Source organism: Strongylocentrotus purpuratus, unplaced genomic scaffold (genome assembly GCF_000002235.5).
Source record: "Strongylocentrotus purpuratus isolate Spur 01 unplaced genomic scaffold, Spur_5.0 spur5_scaffold_1, whole genome shotgun sequence".
Taxonomy (NCBI): domain Eukaryota; kingdom Metazoa; phylum Echinodermata; class Echinoidea; order Camarodonta; family Strongylocentrotidae; genus Strongylocentrotus; species Strongylocentrotus purpuratus.
The window spans coordinates 1,132,902-1,160,582 of record NW_022145594.1 but is presented as its reverse complement, the minus strand read 5'-3'; the positions used below and the strand labels follow the sequence as shown (position 1 = coordinate 1,160,582).

The window sequence follows — 27,681 nt, the reverse complement described above, 5'->3', positions numbered from 1 at the left end:
TGCACTACGTGTTAATAGGCAGCATTTGAATACATGAATTTAGTCAATACACATAACACGCAGATGCACACAATGATGCCGATGCGGCTGATATGATATGATCAGCATGTTTGACAGTGGACTCACAATTTGAATTTTTTAATTATTCTTTCTAACATCAGAAAGTTGAAAAATTATATTTTCCTGCTATTTAGGTGTCATCAATCGTCACTAATGTACCAATTTTGAGTGAAATCAGTTGAGTTTTGTACAGTGGTGTTTGAAATGTTGAGAATCAACAGCACGTCAGCTTTTAATACACAGCCAGGATAGTAATGCAGCCAGGCGCGTACGCAGGGGGGGGGGGGGTTTGGGGGGTTAACCCCCCCCCCCCTTTGGTAATTTTGTGTATGTAAACCCCCCTAAAAAAACCTAAAACCCCCCCTTTGATTTTTTTTTTTTTTTTTTTTTAAATTAAAAAAAATAAATAAATAAATAAAAAAAAAATCATTCCCACGACCGACCTAAAAAAGGTGACCTTAGCAAAATCTCCAATTTCCAAATTTCCTCTTACCCCCCCCCCCCCCTCCCCCCCCCCACCCCCCCGCTGAGTCATTGCGATTTTTTTTTCGGGACCCCCCCCCCCCCCCCCAAAAAAAAAGTGTGCTCTTACACGTCCTCCCTCCTTCATCCGATCTCAGCCTCATTTTCGTAAGTTGGCACCCAGCCTAGCCGACATGGGCCCTTCAGATTGGCTATCGCTGTTCTCTGTTCACTCAATGCAATAAGATATTTGTGCGAGGAGCAAGCTTGCGATTTTCCTTTTTTTGTTATACCAAAATTATGATATTTCAGTCAAACCCTCTATGTTATGATTTTTTCACTTCAGTATTTTACTTAAGTATTTCACTTAAGTTTAAGTTTCACTTAACTATTTTTTAAGTTTGAACAATTCTCATTTTCGTCATATTTAAGGTACAAACTAGAAATTTATTCTGAGATGTTCGTTGATTTTTCTATTTAATGTGTCTGCAATGCCGTGTGTGCATCAGTTATGTTGTGAAGTTCGTTATCTGTTTAAAGCAGGACGTGTCAAAATCTCCATCGTGTGACGTAATATTACGCATTGACTTTGCCATTGAACTTACGTTGCGCTAAGATCACAATCAAAGTTTAAACAATACCATTGTAAAACCAAATGCCTCCTGTGCAGGTCCCTTTCATACTTTATAAATCTTCTTAATAAAAATGTAATACTAACATAGATCTAAATTATATTTTTGTAATTTCACAGTTCATGTTTGTACTATGTGAATGACTTTTGATAGTATTTATCTTGATTTTCTGCATTTCTGAACATTTCTTGCCATCTCCCCTCATCTGTAATATAAGTACTCCCTTTGTCTCCCCCCCCCCCCCCCCCCCCCCCCCCCCCCCCCGTCATCTCAAGTTCAAATTTAAGCTCATTTATTCAAAACCACTCAAGACACATGATATAATATTTTACATAATAAAGAGACTCTCTCTCTCTCTCTCCGTCTCTCTCTCTCTCTCCCCGTCTCTCTCTCTCTCTCTCTCTCTTTCGTCCCCCTTCCCTCTCTCTTTCTCTCTCTCTTTCTTTCTCATCGCTCTAACTCTCCCTCTCCCACACCTCTCCCTTTCTCTTTCTTTAAAAAAAATTGAATTTTATCAAGGAATTTGTATGAAATGTTTGATTTTTAATTTATGTCGTATTTTGTTTTAATTGAATTGCAATTGCAATTGCATTGTATCTTTGTGAAATGGATCGCAATTCAGCCATTGGCTGCGATGATCTGTTTGATAAACCGTTTCTATCTACATCTATCTACAGTATCTATCTATCTATAAAGAAAGTACTACGTATACTTCTTTCCCCTCTTTCTACTTTCAAAACTGGGCTTAAAACTCACCTGATGTTCAATGCATATATATTGTCAAATTTCAATGTTCTTTTTATACAATACATGCAAAGCGAATAATCACACTGTGCCACATTGTACGTACATGTACCATGCCACCATGAAGTTGTGTGACCTAATGTACATGTAAGTTAACTTTTAATATTTCTTTAACTTGTTCAATATTAATGTAAATTATTTGTATGCACCTTGAGCATCTCTAGAGATGGATATGTTGCGCTTTATAAATAATGTTATTACTATTATTTCTTTGCTGCTACCGGATGCAGTTACAATTTTACTGCTGGGGGTGGGGGAGGAGGGGAGGGACCTGCATTGTACATGTACAATGTATCCTATACCATGTCATGGTTAAGTAAATTCCACCTCCTCCCCTTTTTACATGTAAATATAGGGAAAACTTGTTAAAAAGTTACACAAAAGAAATTATTCATCATAGTTAGTTTTTATTTCTGCGTTTTCAAAATAGAACATACCGGTAATCATACATAAAGTAACAATTTGTCTTCATTTTACATAATTATACATTTTTAAGTACATTAAATAAATGCATACAAACACAAATATTTTTCAATGAAAGTGGATAAATAACAGAAAACGCAGGAGACGGCCATCATGAGCGGTAAGCTTGAAATCGATTGCGGCCTCAAGAGAGTAGCGGCAAACTCTTAAATTATATAATTGTACACGCAAAATTGATCAAGTGGGTGCAGTGAAAGTGCATGTGCAAGTGTGAATGAGGTTCTGGTAATGTAAATAATGCGTACAAGCTAGTCCGCTTTACATGTTGCTATCTTATCATGCTGTATTCTCTATGGATATTGTGTTGTAGGATTATAAGATGAACCAGATGTTCAGTTTCCCACCATGCAGAATATTTTGTACTAGGCAAAATAAAATAAAAACATGTTTAGCGTCCTGCTTTTTTGAAAAATAGGAAGGAGGAGGCCCTTTTTTTTCCTTCAAAATTGCCGCTCAAAATGGCCGCTCGGTACATTTTCCCTCATAGTCAAGCTATTTTTCTAGATGGCCGTCAAAATTTTTTTATATATTTTTTATAATCAGAAATAGATCCATTTTAGCAGTGTTTTTCATGTTTTTTTTCCTTTACAAAAATATTTTAAAAATTAAAAATATTAAAAAAAAAAAAATAAATAAAATAAAATAAAATAAAAATAGGAGGCAGCCCTCAAAAAAGGAGCGGGCGGGGACGCTAAACATGTTTATTTTGTTAATGGCCCTACAAGTCCTTAATTATTTTGTAGTTTACATTACGTGTCCTGGGGGATGTTTCACAAAGACCAAGATTGACTTAAAGTTGGACTTACACTGTACATGTACACTGTACATGTAACTATGACAGGCCATTCATAAGACGGTGCACAACAGTGTAATGAGGTACCCGAGTACACTCCCAGGCTTACAAGCGAATACTCGAATATTCGGACGCCATGTTTTTTTTATAATTTTTTGAATTTTGTTGAATTTTGTTGAATTTTTTGTTGTTGAATATTTGATTTTTTTTTAAACAAATTTTTGCCACCACCATACCACCAGTATACCAGCTCCGTCGCCGAAAACGCATGCAATTTTACTTTGAGTTGCAGTTGAAGGCGCAGATTTAATAATAATAATAACAGTAAACAATGCTGTTTTAAAAACCAAAGATGGCAGAATAATCCAAACAGAAATCTGGACATTTGGTCCCAGATTCTGAGTGGTGAGTTTGACAGTGCTTGAGTTGGGAAACATTTTTACCGACGACACCATGCCAGCGGCCGCTGCTCTCCCTGGCACGGGTAACCGTCGGCCTGGGATTTTTTATTGTTTTGCCGAATATTCGAGTAAGAGAAATCGTACTTGAGTAGTTGTCAACAGTGCGGTAATTCATGCCACTGGTTACTGTCACCAATAGTCTTTCAACTATGATCTTTAGATAATATTTTTTATCTTCATTAATGAATTATCAAAAAATGTAAATTGTGTAGATTTGTTACCATGATTTATACACCTGTACGTCTCTTGACAGACCAGTGCCAGTAAATAGTGAGAGCAAATAGTGGCATGAACAGCCTGTCAAAGTTAAGTCCAACTTAAAGTCGATCTTAGTCTTTGTGTTATTCGAGAGCTGAGTTGATGAGATAACCACCTGTCCAGTGACCTTGCAGTGTGGTCTAATCCTTCCTTTACACTAGTAATGACAGGCTTTAAAACCATGCAGGCCTCCATACATTGTGCATTTATATGTACTCAATTCCCATTTATGATATCCCCATATTCGTTGTAGAATGTGTACATGTGTATTTACCACTTCTATGAATAGAATCGAATAGAATCTTTAATTAGAGTGATTTTCACCTTTTGACAAAACCCAAGGCCACAAAATGTTGTTGTTGGTCATTAATTTGGAACAGAACAATAAAATCTCTCTCTCTTTCTTTCTCTCTCTCTCCTTTTCTTTTTCTCTGTCTGTCTCTCAACTCTCTTTCTCTCTCCTGTCTCTCTTCCTCTCTATCTGTCTCTCTCTTTCGGTTCTCTGACTCTCCTCATTTTGTTTTCTGTCTATCTGTATATACTGTATATCTTTCTTTCTCACACCTCTCTCTCACTCTCTCTCTCTTTCTCCCCCTCTCTCTCTTTCTCCATCCCTCTCTCTCTTTCTCCCTCCCTCTCTCTCTTTCTCCCTCCCTCTCTCTCTCTCTCCCTCTCTCTCTCTCTCTCTCTCTCTCTCTCTTACTTAAATTTCTGTGTCAGTATTTCAACTCCCGGACTCCTTTACAATGTTCCTGCCAATGTACACTTTAAACACTAATACAGTGTACACCTGTAAATGAAATGTACCTGTATGACTATGACATTTTCTAATCCTGTTTTATCTTATGCTTTAACACTTTGCATGTTAAACCAAAAAGTCTAGACAGTGGTGTAGCCACGGGAGGCAAGGGGCACGTTCCCCCTACCCATCGAGGGGTGGAACAATTCGAGAGAAATTGACAAAAGAAGATTCCTGGACCCCCCCCCCCCCCCCAATCACTAAATTCACAGTTTATTCTCCAAGTATTTAATACAATGCATCAGACAGATTTGCACTACATGTACATCATGGTGCCAGATGAGACTCATTAATCTCAAATTCCATCTTTTTGAGGATTCATTCAATTTTAATCCATAGCCATCATCCTTAATTCCCTAAAAAACACTTGTAATACCAAGGAGGATATTACAAGCTGGTATCAATAGCCACTGTACAAAGACTAGCGCTTATTATCCTTCATTTCAAATGCAAACATTTGTGATACGGCTCCCCGGCCCTAATATCCTTCCACCTGATGAATCCTTGTAATTAAACACCGTCTGTTTTCCCTCACAGCTGTTGATCTCACAGAGTGTGTTTACATACGGGCCTCCATCCATAGCAAGCTAATGAAGATAGCCTGCTCGTTCTTCATTCAACTAGACTTCTACACAGAGATTGACATGGTTCTAGGTAAAAAAAATTCTAATTTTTTGAGATTGACATGGTTCTAGGTAAAAAAAATTCTAATTTTTTTTCCTCAAACAGGTTAATGGCTGTACATCGTGGTAAAAGGTGTGTGTGTAGGAATTAACTGGCGTTTTGACTGTGTCTCTAAATGGTGTTCATGATTGTTTTCTAAAAAGAAATGTAGGTGTAAATTCTACAATGTTGTACATTTATCATCATATTATTTTGTTGGCAACAGAATATCTCATTCTTGCTTTTGCTTATCAAAAGCTTCAGAATTCTTCATTATTATGTTCATCATTGCAATATACATGTATATAGCATGTATAGGTAGCATGTACAATGTATATAACTCTAAATCTGATTTTAATTTAAAAGAAAGACTAGTAGGTAAATCGACAAGTACCTGAATATTTGCACCTGTTTAGGCTGTTATAAAGATCTGTTGTGTTTAATACCGGTACATAAAATGTTTTATACATGTACATGATGTGAGGCAGTCGACATTCATACCAGAAAAAAAAGAATATCAGACTTACATAGGGTGCGTTTATTGACAAATTTTTTGCCTAAAATCGGCATTTTCAAATGTCTTTCAGGCAAATTTTTAAGGTGATAAACACACACTATGAATATGACTGACAAAAAAAGTGGACAAAATATACAGTTCCTCAGGTAGACAAAGGAACATTCCTTCACTGCTATTATGTAAAAATGTGTAAAACAGGTTTCACATGCATATTAACTTTTTACATAATAGCAGTGAAGGTATGTTCTTATGTCTACCTGAGGAACTGTATATTTTGTCCGCTTTCTTTGTTCGACATGTTCATAGTGACAAAGCCTTTTTCAGAAGTCTTTAGATATGGGCATATTGTAACATTGAAAAAAGTGTGTTTTAAATGTGACTAGTACATGTACAGCCAGAATCACGTTTCTGAGACATGATAAATGCAAAGCTGTTTTGAACCCCACATACAAATCAGACCTTCCCAGGTTAATTTCCGGTTCGTATGGGGTTCGATATGTACATATCAGTGGCAAGACACGATAAACGCACCCACGTACACATTTAACTGTCAGACATGGGGCCTTGTATGAACAGGGGATTAGATAGTTGACCTTTAAAAAGAGAAGTCTAGCTTATTGTTATACATGTGATAGACTGTCAACAACAAAAACCAGGCTACTGACGGCACTCTCTGTAATTTAAGTGCACAGTCTATGATGGATCATACTAGTCTTCATGATTGGCTTTATACAAAATGATAAATCTCAATATTGTTATATTGATAAACAACATTTTGCCATAAAATCATTCACTCCAGTAGTGTGACCCACAGTAGAATTACTTGTCATTACATTACGAGCCAGAGCAATATAACACTGAGTTCCTATAGGACATCTATTTATTCAGATGGTCATATCTCAGCCAATACTTAACATATTCAATTGGTTTTCGACATTTGGACATTTTTTATGCTCTTCTGGAAAATGAAGAAAACATTTAGAAATTCAAAAAGTAGATTTTTATGATGTCACAGCTTCGGTACTATATTCTTACCAATCCACTTTACCAAAACTCAAAATTACTTGTCATTCATAAGCTTTTAAAGGTATAAAGAAAGAGGCTTCTTACAAAAAAACAAGCATTGAGATTAGAGTTTTTGCCTGCAGACTATTATAACATGGCTTTAATACAGAACTTCCATTATTAAATTGTCAGATCACTGAGATTATTCAGTGATATATATTTTCTTTGTACTGTACCTATGTTTGCATGTCTGTCTGTATAATTGGGATTTTACAGACAGTAAATCTGATTATCTCTGTCAGGAGACTAACCTTTGAAGGGAAGCTACCCTTAAAGATAAAGTTGAGTTCTGGTCATGTGATTGCAATTTGAACGAAATCAGACAAAGTTGATCATGTAGCATATAGTGTGTACTGCAAGGTTCTGGAATCAACAAAATTATAAGAAATTTGACCCATGCAGTCTTGGTAAAAGTAACAAGCACTGTCACAGAAAGATGTACATGTATATACCGTATGTGACTACACAAACATGTGGCATAAAAATGAGATCCTCATTTTAGCTGTTACATGTCATATTTAGAATATGAAGGCATTTGAAGAGCCATGCTTTTCAGGGAATATTGTTTCTCTGGTGTTCTTCCACACTTGCATAATAACAACAACAACGCTCACACACAAATTGTTTTCCACCTCACCCCAGAACTCAATAACCTTACTAGCTGGACCGAGATTGTCCCTGTGCTTATCCCATTAGAATTCTATTTTTTTTTAAAATCAGCTTTCAATATGTTAAAAGTTGCTCAAAATGAAAGCAGCAAATCAGAAAAGTAGATCAGTATTACAGCCTTTTCACACACAGCTAAAATTCTATAAACATGATTAGTATAAACGTGTTTAAACTAATCACCTGAACATACAACATCATTCACACACAGAAATTTCGGTGCGATCGTTAATCGTTTCGTGATTAACTACTGCTCGTAAAATGCGCAGTAGTGCCATTGCGCATTGAAGGTCATGTCATATCAATCAAAGCGCACGCTCCATCCAGTTTAAACACGTCTGAAATACGTTTACACACGAATAACCTTTTACACACAAAATGTCAAGCTCTCTAGATACGAACTTCGTATCTGCAGCCTGCTTTTAGGGGCGTATGAATTGCGACTTCGTATCTATCCCAACATCGTATAAACGATGTTTCACACAGGGAAAATTTTCTATAAACATGTCTAAAACTGTTGAGTTAAACACGTTTATACTAATCATCTCTAGATATTTTACCTGTGTGTGAAAAGGCTGTTAGTTTGAATGGAAGCAGACTAAACAGTTAGATGTTGTAATCCTTTCAAAACATATCCTAATGAAATCCAAGAACACTTGTAAATGAACTGTTTGGCGATTGACTGTATATGTTTTTAGATGCTGCTTGTAAGTATCGGCTTGCATGGTGATGTAGATATACAGTAGGCATGCGGGTGCACCATCAACAGTCCATTTCAGGACTACAGACCCTCAAGAAAGATTACCGAGAGTCCTTTTCAGGACTCCACAATCCTCCCTCTCTCTCACATGGTGCACCCGCAAGCCTACTGCATATGTATGTTTTTGTTTTGAATATTAAAGGGGGCATACTTTCTATTAAAGTGCCATTACAGATTTGTGATGAGCATATTTTGGAGGTTGCAACCCAAATCCTTCAAGTCGAGATGAAATAGCAGTTATTACTTTCTTTTTAATAGCTCTATTAAATCCACCATATTCCAGTCAGTGTGAACCAAGAGTGACAATTTGTTTAAAATTGTTATTGTTTTATTATGTATTGCTTCAAATTAAAAATATTTACAATTGTTGTTCATTATAACATTCAATCTTCATAACAGATACAATACAATTCAAAGTAAACTAATGAACATGTAAAAGAATGAATTAAATATCAAATATCAGATCATATTGGAACCGTGACACTTTGCACACATAAACTCTTGAGTTGTGTTGGTCTCTTGGACTACATGTAGAGTTTAATGTGTGGAGGAAGATCGTGATTCACATGTTTATACAGTCCTATTTGGTTGCTATGTATCAACTATTCTTAATTATCTTGTTTCAGACCTGAATGAGGGGAAAAGGTACAATTAACTGGAAACTATTGCCTGCTATATGAAACCTCTTTGCTGCATGGTTCAAATTTTGCAGTTCCAGGAGGCCATCTGAAATCCATGAGGAAACTTTATTTTTTGCACATGTGAAAATGAATTTTGTGCAGTTCACTAGAAATAACCACCAAAAAAAAAAATGAAATTTGCAAACTAAAATGACCGTCATCTTATAATGTAGGTTCCTGAGCTGGCAACTCAAAAGCATGAGACCTGTGATATTGTCTTTTTATGAGCAGATTGTAAACATGTAATATACAGCTAAAAACTAAATTACTCATAATGTTTGTAATTTTTTGAGTATGAGTAAAAATTGATTTCTCCCATTTGTTTCTTGAGAATGTGAAATACTAAACATCTAAAAGTATTCAACCAGTCTACCTTTCATTCTGGAATTACGAAGAACACAAAAAACATCAAATTTACTAGAGGTATATAGTGTCATGACATTACTTGAGAGGGCCTGTTACACTTTATGTCAATACATGTATACCGTAATTAACGGTGTATAAACCGCACCTTTTTGCCGCCGAAAAAAATTCAAAGTCGGGGGGTGCGGTTTATACACGGTACACCAAAAAAAAAAAAAAAAAAAGTTTTGATTTATTTCCCTCCACCTGGTGCTATGCCTGGCAATGTAATCAGTAATCGGTGTGTTGAATCCAAAGACGTTTAAATATAATTACTAGACGGAAAGCAGCACGCGCGGAAACCATGCAGACGAATGTGATTAGGCTCCGCCTCTTTTGGATCATTTGAAGACAAAATAAGCACCCGAGGCGGCTTTTTGATTGGATATGAGCCTCATGAATATGTATTTTATCGATAGTATCGTTTAAGAAACCGGATAATATATTTGACCTCATTGCGTCACTTTAATTATGCAGATTTATGCACGACGCAGGCTACTCGCACAAACTGAGAAGATTTAGTTCATTGAGAATGGGTGAGTAATTGTTTGAAATATGAGTAGATTAAGTGAATTTAGTCATCAATTTTGAAAAAGCTGCAATAGTCTTTGTGATCTACGGTAATTTCGTTACATTGTGAGACCGTTCTCAACAGATTTTTGGGGAAAAGACTAGGAAATTATTGCTCTTGAAATTGAACTTTGATTTTCATCGTCATGAAGTAGTTTGACTGCAGTTTGCCGTCATTTCACCCTAGTACTCCTGTTAGGGGCCCGGCCGTTCCGGCAGGCCCACCCCGGGGAATTTCGGTGCTCATCTGCATCAAGATCAAACTTTCTAATCAAGTTTTATTTCAGATTTGATCGTCATCATGAATCTAATTCACCAATCATCGATTTAATTTAAATCTAGATTTAACGTTACATCTTACAATAATCTCTGAAGCATGATTTTTTTGATAATCCAAGTGGTTTAATTCTTGTTAAAATCTTTAGTAGATGTTGACTCTGATGGCTTTACTTATCAGTGCCATCCGTTCGCTCAGTTGCATCCGTGTCAACTTTATTTAGATCTAGACCAAAATTATCTGTGACCCTTGATAATCAAACAACTCCAAATCCTATTTCATTTAGATGTAAACCTGGAACTTATTAATAAAAAGTATTAAAAAAACACATCAACACTAGGATTTGTTTATGTAATAATTAGATTTTGTGTGGGTCCAGCATGCTTGTCATGTTATCATTTAGAGTCTAGACCTTGACCTTACTACTAGATCTAGATCTAGACCCCTATCAGTGGCGTACGCAGGATTTTTTCAAGGGGGAGGGGGGGGGGGGGTTAACATTTTGAAATCGGACCAAAAATTTCGCAACGACTCAGCCAGCCACTAAATAAGCATGGGGAGGGGGGTTAGGTCATCCATTTGGATTTTTTTTGTATTAAAAAAAAAAAAAAAAAAAAAAAAAAAAAAAAAAGGGGGGGGGGGGGTTTCCAGAAAAACATACACATAAAAAAAACTGAAGGTAGGGGGGTTTACCCCCCCCCCCCCTGCGTACGCTTCTGACTCCTGTTATTACTTTTAATATATTAGAGATTTTTTTTTCTCTGAATTGTGCAGTTCATGTTGATAAATCTATTTGTTTGTGTAAGAGAAGACCCCTTGTCCACAATTATGTTTACTTATGAAGTCTACTTCTTCTTGTCTTAATAAACCAATTCTACTTAAGACTACTTTATATTTATAGGCCATATAAAGCACTTTTTGAGGCACACGTTAAATCTTCCATTTGATTTTACTTTGTACTGTGGTCCATTAAATTGGAATGTTGATTTCCACACTATATCAAAATTAAGGCCAACCATGACATGAAAAATAGCTTTTATGCTAGATCTATTTTTATTTTGTTAAGGAGAAATGGACGCCTTGATTGTCGTATTGATTTTGTTTTCTTTTTGTTCCAACAGATGGAAACTGATGAAGAGCTGGAAGGAGTTAAATGATGAGTAGACATTACAACATTTCTTTTATTTTCAAGATGAAGCTGAAAGTCCCATGCAGGTAAAATTTTCAGGATATTTAGCACACAAATATTAAACCACCACCTATTAATTCACTAAAAAGGAAATGGAACTAAGTGTATGTTTCAAGTGTGTATAGTGGAGGGAATATTTTATTCTAGTTCTTCCCTTTCTTTGTTTACAAAGGGATTTGTCCTTATTTACAGGAGGTCCTGTGTGTAGAAGAACGATGTCTAATGCACATTCAAAGCACTACATAATAATGATAATGATCATACATGTAGGGTATACACAGGACCCCTCATTACTTTTTTTTTGTAAGTGGTCCTTTCACTTCTTGAGCAATGAAGATGAAGAAGAACACAACATAAGATTAACGAAAGTCTGTTTATACGATGAATTATGGTTGATATGTATCTATTATTATCACCTACATTGCTTTCTCTTATGTAGGATGATGCTTCTCTACAGTGGATGATGAAAGCATGCTGATTACAAACCCAGGAGAGGAATAAAGAACAGATATTGACAGAATCATATCTAGAGATGTGGGCCTACTGCACTTCATACAAGCAAGTGTGCTAATATACCATGTAGGTACCCCCAATAAACTATTGTAGAACACATTTATCATGCAGAAAGTTATAGATCTGACAATTATATTTTTCATTGTCCATTGACTTGTAAAAGAATACTTGACTGAATATCACAATTGTGATTTAGATTAAAACTAAAATGTCAATATACATGAAATATAAGTCTACATAACGTATGTTTCAATAGCATTATTTCCTGTACATTCTCTGTTCCAAGTTGTTTGGTCATTTTATGTAAACCGAGTACTATTCATTTATGACCACGAGTTTACATTACAAGTACATTGTACATGTACCAGTATTACTTATTTCATACTTGTCTGATCCAAGCTCCATCAGGCCTATTGTCTTAATGGGATCATCAGAAATAATCTAACATGTGGTCAGTAAATAGTCTTGTAGGAAAAAAAGTTTAGGTTTTCCCACTAGAACCCCAAGTGAATATTAGTCCTTCCTCTTTTTGTCAGAGCAGGTATCATGGTGTATGTTATTAGTTGTTGTTTATTTTCTTATACACTGTATCTTATTTCATTTTTCCATTCAACAGACTTGGGTTATCATCACAGCCCTTTCTTCTGAAAACTAGCCTACAACTTCATCAATGAATGCAGAAGACATCTACATGGGACTACGTCTTAAAGATGCCCCCTCATATAATGAAAGAGGACAGTAGAGATGGGTTTAAACTTGAATATTTACATACTATTTATTTATTATTTGTATTATATGTTTGTAGAATACCACATTTAAAAAAAGCTAATGAATTTATCATCTTGTCAACTTTCAAATAATTAAACTAATCATCAATGAATAAACATTAATGACATTTTAACAATGTCAACTACCATCTTATAGGATGAAACTGAGTGCTGGGCAGAAAGAATTTCCTTGAAATTTGAGTGATAAAGATTTATCAGTCTATATCAAAGATTGAATCAATCAATGATATTTTAATTATAATTATACATGTTGAAATTCATTTACCTCAGTCTATGGACTTCTGTATTTGAAGTTTTGTAGATTATTACATTATTGCTGCTTCAAGTATTGTATGTAAGAAGGTTTGAAAGACAACCCTCTAAATGCACTGAATATGAAAACTGCTAATCATTATTGCCTGTTGTATCCAAACTGCTAATTTTAATAGAATCATGTTTTGATACTTCCTAGCTTAAGAAAACAGGGGGGGGGGGCTTGTTATCCTCTTCCTGGTGCTGTTTCTAAATGGACCATGTAATAGGTTGCAAAAGTGTATACAATATTATATTTGTTATTTGTTTATATTAGAAGGATTTAGAAAATGAAAACGTTTTGAATTATAGAATTACTGTTGCTAGAAGTAATGGCAGTATTGATGTGTAAGGGAAGGGGTGGTTTTCCCAGTGAAATTAACGGTATGCCAATGTCAAATTGATAACAAAGAGAAAACTATTCCTAAAAATAAAATTATAAAGGACATGGGCCTCCCAACTAACTAACCCTGGTACCACTTCTGGGTTTTTTTTTTTTTTTTTTTGGAGGGGGGGGGGGGGGCGCCCCAATTCAAAATTTCCAGTGTTAAATTCCATTGTCTTTAAACAAAAAATATGTCAAGATGTTGAAAAACAATGTTTCACTTTCCGTTTTCAATTCAAATAAAATGATTATCATATTTCAGTCCGATCTCTCTGGTCTCTACATTAAAAATGTTCAAAGCTCCTGCAAAGGCTGCAAAAAGGAAAAGTGAAGATAATCCAAGTGAAATGTGGACAGTAATGGAGTGAATATGGATCAATGGTTGATCGTAGTTGATAACGAGTAAATGTAAATGAATGGTATTACGACTGAAAGTGAGACAGATAGGAACTGCAACAGGTTGTTCAGTCAAGACAACGAACCGTTAGTTGCATGCAGAAGATAATTTACGAAAGACAGAGAAAGAGAGAGAAAGGGAATCATTAAGGTACGATGAGAGTGGGTGGAGAAAAACAATCCCGTTAGCCACATAATTTGTCTAAAATAAGGAAACTTTATACATTAGCATATTTGAAATGTATAATCATAGCCAGAGAATCATGTTGTTATATAGGTTATAGCATGTTTGATTCAATAAAACAAAAACAGACCCAGTTATTGATAGACTAAAAAGGAAATAAGATCGAGACATTAAGAATATCAGTATTTCTTATTCAATGAAGTTAAGGCCACTCCCCCATATTAAAAAACAACAACAACACAACAACGAGAGGAACTTTTAAGGTCCACTTCCCGATGCATCCTGGGTAAACCAGCTGTTATACTGGTGATCGATAATACAAGTTCGAGCGCGTATTTCACCTAACGGTGATCGCATCAGAATAATCCACGCTGATTCGCTGAATCACTTGCGTTGCGAGCGCGCAGCGTGATGAATAAATTACCCATAATTCCGTACAGTAGATTATTTGACCTCTCTAATTACGCTGATACGCGTATTGTCTTTTACCATGTAGTGAACATAATTCCAGTACACTTTTCGTGGGGAGCATCCTACAGAATGCATAATTCATAAGGCTCATGAATTATGCAAGGGGGCTTATTTTGGCTTCTAATGGATCCGGACAAAATGGCGGAGCTTGGGGGGCCTGGTTGAATCACCACTCGGAAACTAGAACAACACTCAAATTTGTCTGTCATCTTGGTTTGAAAGTAATCTTTCTGATAGATCTCAATATGTAGTTTATAATAATAATTCCTCCAGTTTTTCTTCTATTACACGGCGTACCACATCACATGGTTCTATCCTAGGTCCTCTACTGTTTTTTAAAATTTACATTAATGATCCTACACATTCAGCTGCACCCCGCAGTTAAATGAAAGGCCTTCCCGCGTGGGTTTTTTAACACGGGCCTGGCTTGCTGCCGACAGAATTTTTATTTTTATTTTTATTTTATTTTTTTATTTTTTTTAGGGTTAAAAAGAGGGGTGCGGTTAATACACGTGGGCGGTTTACATGTATACACTGTTAATTACGGTAAATATATTCATGTATTATATATTTTTATCAATATCCTCTTACAATTGATTTAACCTTGCATACCAGATGGTTGTTTTAATATCATGCATGAAATATTTCAATTTATATGTAAATTATGAGCAAAATTAAATTAGATTATTTTATTATTAATCTTTTGGTTTATTATTCTTTTTCACAGATGAACTGACATACAGGCCTCCATCTAGCTCCACCTGTGTACTATATGTACCACATCTCTGCCTGCATTACTGATCCAGCATCTCATCTGTTGGAGTTAGCTACATATGTGATTGAACCCATCGACCTTTGACCTCAGAAATATGTCAAATCAGACAAACATGAAAATCAAACAGAGACACACCTAATTGTGATTGATTATTAATTGCGTGTACACACTGCATGGAACCCTCTCAAGTCTACACGGATGAGTGGACTGACTCTCATTGCATTGTAGATGAACCGTTGCTAGTCGTCATTCAGAACACAGTGTCTGAACATTGAGACTATAGACTGCATTCCATAGATCCTGTACTAAAGATGTATCTACCAAGGAAACATCCAATGGAAGCCTGATTAGTCTTCACCATGGACATAATTTACTTTGTATAGTGTCAAATTAGAGTCTGAGCTTTGAGACTACTAAACAACCTGTTGATTTCAGTCGAGTTCGTGAATGGATAGCGATTCAGCATTGGAGATCCCCCAAAAGAGTGCCAGAGGAGAAAAGAACTACTTGCTACCAGGAATTCTCCCAGTTTTTCTATCAATCTGAAATTGGACTCGAGCTAGCAATGGATTTTTCATTTTAGTATGAGGATGTATTATTAAATAAAAGATGACTGCAATATGTATTATCATGACCTTGAGGGAACGATCATGATTGTAGCATACAGTAAGTGAGAGACAACTACTGAAGTACCTGCATTATTTTGGTTTCAAGTTCAAGGAAAACAGCATCAGAATATTTTACCTTTTATATGCACATACAATCATAGCCAGTTCTCTCTCTCTCTCTCTCTGCCTCTCTCTCTCTCTCTTTCGCTCCCTCTCTCGCTCTCTCTCTCTCTCTCTCTCTCTCTCTCTTTCTATCCCTCTTTCTCTCTCTCCATCTGTGAGTTTTACCGATGGATGATTCATAACGGACCAATCAATAATTGAATGCTGTTCTTTTCTGCGCGGAGGACCTTGTGGCATTGTTCTCAGGAATCATTCACACTGGAATCAGATCTGTGAATGAAAGTGACGGAAACGTGAGAATATTTTTGGAAATCATGTGAGAAACAATTTTCAACATATGTTTAATATCTGAGGAGAACACGTCAAGGCAGTTCACTCGTATTCTAGATCTACAATGTATGACATATACCAGCGACTTTCAGTGCTTTAATTTTGTTCTTAGATCATTTGGATACTGTATTGGAATTGTGCAATTGAACTTCAACTTGGGCCTACTTACATTGAACGATGACATGTGAAGAAATTAAAGCCCAGAAAACCAGCAGGTGCACTTTTGGAAAGGATAGCTGCTGAGTGGATCTAAGAGAGAGATACATTCAAGTGGATATTGGATTCCTTTGAATACTCTCAAGTGGAGAGTGCTTGGTTGACTGCAACACGACAGCTTTAAATCAAGTAGTGATACTTGATTTCACCTACATGTACATGCGCAGTGCCTGTGTCCTCTGTAGACATTAATTGAATTTAGAAGAGAAAGATGGTCTTCAAGGTAACTTTGTACAGTCATAAAGCAGTTCTCAATATTCATGAGTATTGAGGTCCAGAGGAATTTACAGGACATAGTCTAGGACATACTCTAGGACATACGCTAGCAGTGGATTATAAGGTCTCTACACAAGTCTTGAGATCTCTTGTACGCATCCAATGATAACCTTGCGAACTTGCAAAGAGAGAAGCGTAATAATATACATGTGATAATCACATACATGCATACTTGCAATCTTGATTGATAAGTAGATATTTGTGGACGTTTTCCGTGAATTCAAACCATCAATGAGCTTCCACCTTGTATTAGGGTTTAATATGTGATCAAAGTATGCTAGTCTTTCATAACAGACTGTCATCCAATCGATATATTATTCATTCTGTCTAGTACAGTACTGCAAAAGATAGAATTTTCATTCTCTTTGCTAATGTGTGAATATATTTATGTGCATTTAGTCTTCCTTAAAAATATCATCAATTCCAGGGATTAAGTGCCTTTTTTTTCATTAAAGAAAAGTTTTATATTAGATCAATGTAATATAAATACAAACATTAGTTTTGTGCAATACAAGATTTATTTCATATTAAATTTCAAAAGTTTATGGCATATCTATCCTTTAAAGAAAATCTATTTTTACAAAGATTACTTTAATAGGATTTTTAATAGAGATTTATCATCTTTAATCTTCATTTTAACTCAATTACGGTAATTTTTGTTCAAGCCAGTTCAAGACACTTCTTTGTGAAATAGTACCATACATCTGAGTTTTTTACTTGCTTTTTGAGGAGTGAGCATAGTTAATTCAATCAAAATAGTTGTTAGCTTGAAGCTCCACTGATACGCATGCTCTGTATGATTTACATGAACATTGAAGCAAAGTAGACTCTGAATCAAAGAACAATGGGAGATTATGATGAGGGCTTGGCTAGCGGGGAGTCGTTCCCCTCTCACGACGAGATCAAGACGATCGTAGAGCAGAAAGCGAGGGAGCTGTTCATGGTTTGCGATGTGGAGCAGAAGGGGTTTGTGAGCAAGCGAGACATGCAGCGGCTCGTCGATGAACTACCTCTCATGCCTGATCAGCTGGAGGAAGTCTTTGATTCCCTGGATGACGATAAGAATGGATACCTGACGCTGGAGGAGTTTACTGAGGGGTTCGGTGAGTAGTAAATTGGATGACAGTGATGGTGCTACTTATAATAATGATGATTGCGATGGTTATAACAATGGTGATGATGGTGATGATGATGGTAATGATGATGATTTTGGTGGTGGTGGTGGTGATGATGGTGATAATTATAACGATGATGGTGATGGGGATGATTATAACAATGATGATGGTGATGGTTATAACAATGATGATGATTATAACAATGATGATGGTGGTGATGATGATGATGGTAATTATGATGATGAGGATGATGATGGTAATGATGATGATGATGTTGGTGATGATGATTTTAATGATGGTAATAATGATGATGATGATGTTGGTGATGATTATGTATGGTGATGATGATGGTAATGATGATGATCGTGATGATGTAGGTGATGATGTTGGTGATGATGATGATGATGTTGGTGATGATGATGGTAATGATGATGATGGTGATGGTTACGAAAATGGTGGTGATGATTATAGAATGATGATGGTGATGATGATGATGTTGGTGATGGTGATGATTATAACAATGATGATAGTGATGGTGATGATTAGAACAATGATGGTGATGGTGATGATTATAACAATGATGATGGTGATGGTGATGATTATAACAATGATAATGGTGATGGTGATGATTATAACAATGATGATGGTGATGGTGATGATTATAACAATGATGATGGTGATGGTGATGATTATAACAATGATGATGGTGATGGTGATGATTATAACAATGATAATGGTGATGGTGATGATTATAACAATGATGATGGTGATGGTGATGATTATAACAATGATGAATGTTGAGAGGAGGAGGAAAATGAATTTCATGAGGTTGACAATGTTAATGGTGCTGATGAGGATAATTATAATTGTGGTGCTGGTGTTGTTGATGGTGATGATGATGATGGTAGTAAAATGAGGATTGTGGTTGTGAACGATTGTGATGGTAATGGTGATGATGATTGTCATGATGGTAGTGATGATGATGATGGAAATAATGATAACATCCCCTTGATCTCATTATTTCCAGGAGGATTTCTTGGTCTTAAGTCAGCTCCTATAGATCACATTGAGACAGACGATGGAGAGTATACAGAGAATCGAGATCATGATGAGATAGAGAGAGACTTCAAACATGCAATGGAAAGCATCGGTGCTACAGGGGTCATAGCTGAGTAAGTCATCCATCTACAGTCTATCAATGTGGGCTTCATGTACATGTATGTAGGAACTGTTTTAAGTACAGGGGTGTGTTTCATAAAGCTGTTTGTAAAGTTACGCATGACTTTACAAACGACTTGAATAAAGTGCCAGATGGATGCCCAAAGCTTTTCCTGATGTTTTATCAAAGTGTGATTATATTTCCAATAACCTAAATTAAATTATGGCAAAAAATATACTTTGCATTAAATTCTTTTGTTATAATAAGAATGTTAATCTACACCTGCGCAGTTAATCTTTAGGTGATGCAGTTAAAAAGGATTGAGCATCCCATTTGGCTTTTCATATTTAAGTCATTCCTAAAGTCATGCGTAATTTTACAAACAGCTTTATAAACCCCCCCCCCCCCCCAGGTATCTAACTGAAATGTATTTGAGACATCAGTACCCCTGTCTTATGACAGCTTTAATAGTTCCCCACCTTACAGTTTTGCGATTAATGCGGGACTGTACTTATAGTTACCTTAATTTTCTTTTTCAAAGAAGATTGAATCCTTTGTTGATTAATTGTAGATAAATACATGTAAGTTTTAATACATGTATGTCATGTTCCCAAGAAACTTTAATCAGTATTTTAAAAGTTACAAAAATTCATATTAATTTAAAGGGTATGAGTAATTTAGTTGTACAGCCTTTGAGAGTAGTTTAAAGAGAAGGTTGAGTTCTAGGAAGAGGTGAACAATCATTTGTGTGTGAGCGTTGTCATAGTTATTATGCAAGTGTGAAAGATCATCAGAGGAAAAATGTTCCCTGAAAAGCATGGCTCTTCAAATGCCTTCATATTCTAAATATGCCATGTAACAGCATAACAAATCATGACAGATTTTTATGCTACATGTTCGTGTAGTCCCATATACACATCTTTCTGTGTACCGGTACAGTGCTGGTTACTTTACCAAAACTCAGCCAAATTTATCATCATTTTGATGATTCCAGAACCTTGCAGTACACACCAATACTTATTTGCTACATGATCATCCTTTTCTGACCAATCCGCACTGTTTCTTTCATATAGCAATCACATGACCAGAACTCAACTTTATCTTTAACTGTACATGTAACATGTTCCTTGATGTGCATCTCTGTGATGTTCTTTTTCTTTGATTCTAGACATGATTCAGTCAAGGATCTGTGGAAGAAACTGAATCAAGATGAGCCAGGTCTTCTGACAAACTTTGAGGATTTCATCCAACATGTGTGCTTGGACAAGAGGACTTCACAACTCAATACAGGCGAACTGGAGAATGCACTCAAAAGGTAATAATAAAGGGAGTGGGTCGTCAGGTTCCATGTGCAGAAGTTCATAATTCGCTGACACCAGTCTTGGTGGAAATACCGTTAATGGGAGTACAAATGTGCACACAGCGAACCTGTTGGCCCATCAAGAATTACCCCTTATCGCTCGGAGAGCTTCGTGTGAGGGAAAAGCAAAGCATTACATAAGGTCTAATGGTCATAAAACTCAAGGCTAACACTGGTGATTGACAACACCTGTTATTGGGTTAACACGACACGTGCACGACACGTGCGTTTACATGTATCTCTCACAGACCATTTAGATAAACTAATTTACCAAATACATCAATTAGTAGGCGGTTTCCCGGCAAACTTTTTATCATCATGTATTAGTCAAAACATATTCTTTCACATGATTGGTAAAAAGAGCTTCCATTTTATTTTTTGAAATTGGGACGTTTCCAATACTGGTCTTTACCTTTAATTAGAAGAGGAGGGGAAAAGCTACCCTATCTGACAAAATGAACTTCCACACAAATTCAAAATTCATGATACAGTCAAACCTGCTTACCGACAACCTGTCTACACAGAGTCAAAGACCACATCTTTTGTTTCCCTTGAAAATTGTTTCTTATTGAAATTTCTTCTTGAAACATGTAATAAAGGAACCTGTCTACAAAGACCACTCATTGTGTTTCCCTTGGGCGGTCGTTATAGACAGGTTTGACTTTATTGCTGAAACTCACATAATAAGTACCTTCCCTAGAAATATATTTTGTGAGTTTTAATGACTTCCAATGCAATGTCATTTTCCTTTTCTTATTTGTTCAGCCGAGACACCATACACCAGCAGGACATAAAGCATCTGTATGAGGAGATGGAGAGACAGATTCGGATGGAGAAAGAAAAGATCCTTTCAGAGGTAAATCATCGTAAAATCCTCCTTTTGAGATTTAGAGGGAGAGCCTGGCTTAGAAGCTAGTTTACAAACATATTCACTAACTATACTAATGATGTTGATATACAATGAATAACAAGCTTTGCAAATCATCCCCAAAAGTTATTGGAAATTACCTGACATGTTCTCCTGTTTCCCATCCTAACCAATCCCTGATCTAAAAGTTATAAACTATCAAGTGAAAATATCCCATGAATATTTTCTCCCTCACTCTCATTGTGTGTTTATCTTGTTCTCGGTCTCTATCTAATCTTACTTTTTCTCAATTTCTTTCTTCATCTCTCTCTTCTTTTATCTCTCTCTCTCTCTCTCTCTCTCTATCTCTCTGTCTTTCTCTCTCTCTTCACTTATTCTCTCTCTCTCTGTCTCTATCTCTCTCTCTCTGTCTTTCTCTCTCTCTCTCTATCTATTTCTTTCTTTCACTCTTCACTTATCCTCTCTCTCTTCTATTTTCTCTGTCCCTCTCTCTCTCTCTCTCTCTCTGTCTTTCTCTTTCTCTCATTTCTCACTCACGCTCTCTCTCTCTCTCATTTCTCTCTCTCCCATGTATCTCTGCCCCCCCCCCCTCTCTCTCTTTCTCTCTCTCTATCTCTCTCTCTCATTTCTCTCTCTCCCATGTCTCTCTGCTCCCCCTCCCCCCTTTCTCTCTCTCTCTCTCTCTTTCTCTCTCTCTTTTCTCTCTCTCTCTCTCTCTCTCTCTCTATCTCTCTCTATCTATCTCTCTATCTATCTATCTATCTATCTATCCTCTAATAGGAAAAGGAGAAGGAGAGAAAAATCCGAGAGCAGCTGGAGCATGATATGCAAACCAAAGACGAGCAATTGAATTCATTACTCAACAAACAAGCAGAGGTACGTTTAGCATCAGTAAATCACTGACTCTACAGGCCTGTCTTCATCAGCTCAAGTTTGCCAAATAACCCACTATTTCAACTATCCAGATCGCAAATTAGCCAGTTAATTTGCGTCTTCATCAGCCCGCAGTTGCAAATAGGGGGTTATTTGTTTGAGAAAATATCCGAGAAATCTTGGTCTTGTTTCCAAAATATCCTGCCACTTGGGATATAGCGGGCTAATTTGTGCCCGTTTGAGTTTGTCTGTGATGAGCATCTCGGTCTGGTGAAGGCGCAATTTCGAGCTTCGGGATAATATCCTGAGTCTGAAAATAGTGGGTTATTTGGCAAACTTGAGCTGATGAAGCTGATGAAGGCATGCCTTCTCAGGTTCCATAGAGGGGACCCATCAGGCATTCTTGTTTGTCTTCTCATTGTCTTGCTGAGGTTGCATGTTTTTGACGTTTAAAATATCAGCCTCAAATATTGTTCCTTCATAGTGATATTTCTAAATAAAAGACAAAAAAAAATCATACCAAATAAAAGGGGTATGAGAATAGAGGTGATGAATATGTAGATCTTTTTTAAAATTTCTTTTCATTTATGCTTTTTAATTATAAATATTTCAAATATTCCCCCTATTTTTGGTTGGGGGGGGGGGGAGAGATGGGAATCGAGAATGATATTACATTGAACATGTTTTATTCCTTTTTCTTTCCTGCTACCTTTAATGGTTATAATCTTTTATTATAAGCCAGGGTAATAAGTGTGATGGACATGAGCGCTATACAAGAACCCATTATCATTATTATTACCGGTATTATAACAAATAGATTTGTTTAAATGTAGGTGTGTCAAGGAAATAGATTTTTTTTAAATGTAGGTGTGTCAAGGAATTTAGTCAAATTATATTCCAACTATTGTATCACTTTTCATTTCTGATTGACTGATGTATGTAGCTGGAACAGAAGCTATATGAACTGAGTCTGACTGAGACGGAGGTCAAAGAAGAAAATGAGTCTCTTCAAGAGGTAAGTCTGCAATCAAGACTAATAAACTTCATATATGTGTCCAAAGAGTTGTTTGTGAACAACTCTCTCTCTCTTAAAGTGCCATATCGTTTGACTTTGGTGATCATGCTGTTCCACAACCCTCGGCTCCTAGCCTTCTGTATTAGTACCACTCCCAGTTCTTTCACTCCTCTCTCTTCCAACAATTTCTGCAGACTGTCCATCCAAAGTATCCTCTTTCTTCCCACAATTTTTCCTGTCAAAGCAAGATTTGATTCTCTAGGCCTTCTTTACGTGTAATTTGACCCATGAACTTCAACTGCCTAATCAACTCTGAACAACATGTTTATCAATAGTCCAGGGGAATGTGTCACAAAGATCCTAAGTTGAACTTATATCTCTTAGTTGGATTTAAAAATTATGGAAAACTGTTTTGTAAAAGTTATTTTAAAGGGCATAAAATGTTGATTCAAATCTTTCATATTTTCTATTATCAAGGAGATTTCATGTTCTTGATATGGAATTTATGAAAAGTCTAAAATACTTGAATTTTCGCTTTTGAATATATTTTATTTTAAGGCTGTAAACGGCTCTCCATAGTAATTAAGTCTAACTTAGAGTTGAATTGACTTAGGATCTTTGGGAGACACCCCCATGTCATAAAGATATCTAAATGAACATGTGCTATTTACCTTGGAGCCTAGTAGTTATAAATTGATTTGTACCAAAATACTTGTTTAGCTTGTTTAAAGGGTTAGGCTCTACTGGTAAATGTCTTCTTATCTGGCTCCTTTTGTCTCGCCTGCGTAGCAAAAAAGCGAGACATAGGCGCCGCTTTTCTGGTGACGGCTGCGTCAACATCAAAAACTTAACCTTAGGTTAAGTTTTTGATGTAATTTTGAAAGTATAAGTTCTTAGTCAATGAAACTTAGACTATAGGTTTATCAAGTATTCCCAATCATGTGAGTAGAATTTCAGGTCACAAAGTCAAGGTCAAAGGTCATTTCAGGTCAACAGACTTGGACTATGTTGTGGCATCATCATCGAAAACTTAACCTAAGGTTAAGTTTTTGAATTTGTTATATAATTTTGAAATTTTAAGTTCTTAGTTAATGTAACTTGAAATATAGGGTTATCAAGTATCCTAATCATGTGAGTAGTATTTCAGGTCACTAAGTTAAGGTAAAAGGTCATTTTAGGTCAACAAACTTAGACTTTGTTGTGGCATCAACATCAAGATTTTGAATTTTTTAGCATATTTTCAAAATTGATTGTTCAATGTATATATATGTAAAGACATTGTATGGAATGTATTACAGTATTGCTGTTGGTAAATCAAATCAAATCCAATCCAATCAAACTACATGTATTGCTTCATGCATTATAGAGCATTGCATTTCAATAAGCACAATGCAGATTGTATACTTGGGTTATTGTAGTTGTTGCTAGTCGACCTGTTTCTGACCAGATTTAAGATTATCACTATTTAAGTTGGGTAATTGGACCTGCAACGCACATCTGTTTCACACAAAATTTCAGGATTTGGGACCAATTTTATTGTTTCTTATCCTTATAATAATAGTCAAAACAGTCACATTTGTAAGCGCTTATCATGCTCCGCTCACCGGGGAATATTCAGGCCTTGCGCCATTTTACAAGCACACACATGTCTACATGTTAAACCACATTAAACTTCTCATACCCATTTAACACCTGGGTGGAGAGTGGCAAATGTAGATTAATGTCTTGCCAAAGGACGTTAGTACTGCCGCGGGACTCAAAGCATAACACATACACATACAATCCACAGTCTGGTGATGTTTCCACTAGACCAGAACACCTCCCCTTTAAAAGATAAATTATCAAAATTATCCTTATTAGTCAAAAATTGGATTGGTTCTTTAAGAGATGAATTTTCTTGTTTGTTTTTTTTTTTGCAGCAAAATGAACATTTATCCATGAAGCTTGATTCCTCTCAGACTGAGCTTGTAGAATCCAAGACATACCTCAAAGAAATGAATGAAAAACACTTGAAAGATAAGAGAGAAAGAGTCAAGTAAGTATATTTGTCTTTCTATTTTCATTATTTCTTTTTTTCCTTCTATATGTACATGTATGTATTGCTCTGTCTCTGTTTTAACTGTGATATATTTGTCCTTCATTTTGAGTCTTGCCTCTTGTCTTTGTGTTTTATTTGAGTTTTATTTGAACAACTAAATTGTTCATACCTCTTGTAAATTTGTTGTTAGAATGAAAGATGGATTGGTAAAATAAGAACAATTGTTGAATATGTTTGCTATTATGTCACATTTTCAAGAAACACAAATCGGGACTTCATTTTCTCACATACTTGAAAAATTGCAGAAATTGTTATTAGGGTATGAATAACTTAGTAGTTAAATGTACATGTATATAGCTTCTTTTCTACTTTTTTAAACTGACTAGTGTTTACTTTTCAATAATATGTTATTTACCACGTGGTACAGTAATGATAATAATGATATGCCATACTCTAATATATAGCGCATAAAGAGGAGTGCTATACGCAACGTATACAAATAAAGTGCGTTGCACTGTGTAGATAGTACTTCTATCTTCAGTGAAAGTGCAATGCAATGTGTAGATAGTACTACTATCTATGATGGGCGAACTATCTTTCATGGGCGAACTATCTTTCATCACATTATTTACTTTTGACCAATCGTAGAGCAAGATTCTTAGTACATGTATGTGGATTATAATAGTTGATATCTATAACATGTAAAACCCATAGCTAGGTTTTTGGTTCAAGTTTGGGAGGGGGAGGGCCTGATTTACCAAATTATACTACCCCCCCCCCCCCCTCAAAAAAAAGTATAGGTGCACTGACTTTTATTTTCTGTTATTGCAATTACATTCTCTCAAATTTAATATGTCCCTATTCTCTGTAATGGGGAAGTATGTACAAGGAAACTGTACGCAATATTAACCACACAGGTATATGTTATGGGAAAGTATGCCATTCCTGATGGTAATGTATGAATAGTATTGATTTATTGAGCTGGGTTTAGTCTGCACATGTGAGCCGTATTCAAGGCTCAGCTCACACCTATAGTGTAGTTTATGATACAGATTCATAATGAACTTTCTAGACTGCTGGGTCAAGTATACAATAGGGTCATGCAGAATGCCATTGATTGCCATGAGTACTATTCAAATATCTGAGATGGTTATTTGAAAACTGTTATATATTTTATGCTAGTGAAAGGTAGTTCATTGTCATTGGAAAAGAAGTTCTAGATACATGTAGATGGCATATTAGAAATGCCTATTAGTTTTATTACTATCGTCAATATCATTATGAAAAATCTGAATTGGGACAAATCATTGGTAAAAGTCTAGATCGTGGCATATGTGGTAACATACACATATTAGAGACAGCAATGCAAGCATCAATAATTAATGTACACTTCAGAACTAAGTATTCATACCCTTACCAAGTTATGTCATTTTTGTGAAAAAGTTTGTGAAAAAATCTTTTCTCCCAATTTATGTTTCTGAAGAATGTGACATATTAAAGCTTGAATCTAAAAGTATTCAAACACAGGCCCTAATACAACCAGTTCTCCTTTCACGCTTGAGTCACGAAAAACACAATAACTACATGTATCATATTGCAAGGGATATGAATGATTTAGTAGTTTACTCTATATTCTACATCGTTTATTTTTGCACATTTCACTATTGACTTTGCCCCACTTTCGGGTATACTGCATAGTCCATGATTACATAATCATTACAAATGGGGCATTATTGTGAAGGTGATAACCATGCTTTTCAATGAAACCAACATCAAATATGATAATGTAGTAATAGATATCAACATACAAATTTCAAACTTTTTTTCAGGAGTACTGTTTCCCTTGTTATAATATCATAATCCTGCTTGTACTGTTTTTATTACAGGAGCAATGTTAAGATAGCACAGGGAATCATGCAGGAAAGAGAGAGTTTATCTGTACAACTGGAGAAATTAAAGTAAGTAAAAGTAAAAAAGAAAAAAAAGGATATTTTATTGAATAGTAACCCATTGTAGATGATAACATTTTCCTTTAGCAAGTTCTCTCCTTTGATATAACTTGAGCTGTTCAATGGGCCGATATTTGATCAAAGTTTGAAGTACCGATAGTTTGTAGTTTCACATTTGTTAAATTAAAGATAAGAATGAATACTCATGGCTCTGAATGCGATGCCAATGCAATAAATGCAGGTTAATTTATCATACAGTGCTTTGATAGAGCACATTTTGTTTAAAAAGCCGGTTGGCAATTGCTCACTGCATTATAAACTATCAGTTTAATGCAACTCTGAAAATCAAACACAAGTCCTAAAAATCAATAGTTGCGTGTGATTTCAAACGCAACTTTCAAGCGCAT

General features: G+C 35.8%; 1 protein-coding gene across 1 annotated transcript in view; it reads left to right on the top strand.

Moving 5' to 3' along the window:
- LOC591923 (ras and EF-hand domain-containing protein) overlaps positions 1-27,681 on the top strand; it is a 43,224-nt gene that overhangs the window by 2,257 nt on the left and 13,286 nt on the right. The window contains exons 2-10 of the mRNA XM_030977405.1: positions 5,290-5,406; positions 15,297-18,000; positions 19,040-19,184; positions 20,340-20,486; positions 21,297-21,387; positions 22,180-22,275; positions 23,216-23,287; positions 25,207-25,322; positions 27,212-27,283. Of these exons, the coding sequence (XP_030833265.1) occupies positions 17,742-18,000; positions 19,040-19,184; positions 20,340-20,486; positions 21,297-21,387; positions 22,180-22,275; positions 23,216-23,287; positions 25,207-25,322; positions 27,212-27,283 (998 nt within the window). The 5' untranslated portion in view covers positions 5,290-5,406; positions 15,297-17,741. The remainder of the gene's footprint in view (positions 1-5,289; positions 5,407-15,296; positions 18,001-19,039; positions 19,185-20,339; positions 20,487-21,296; positions 21,388-22,179; positions 22,276-23,215; positions 23,288-25,206; positions 25,323-27,211; positions 27,284-27,681) is intronic.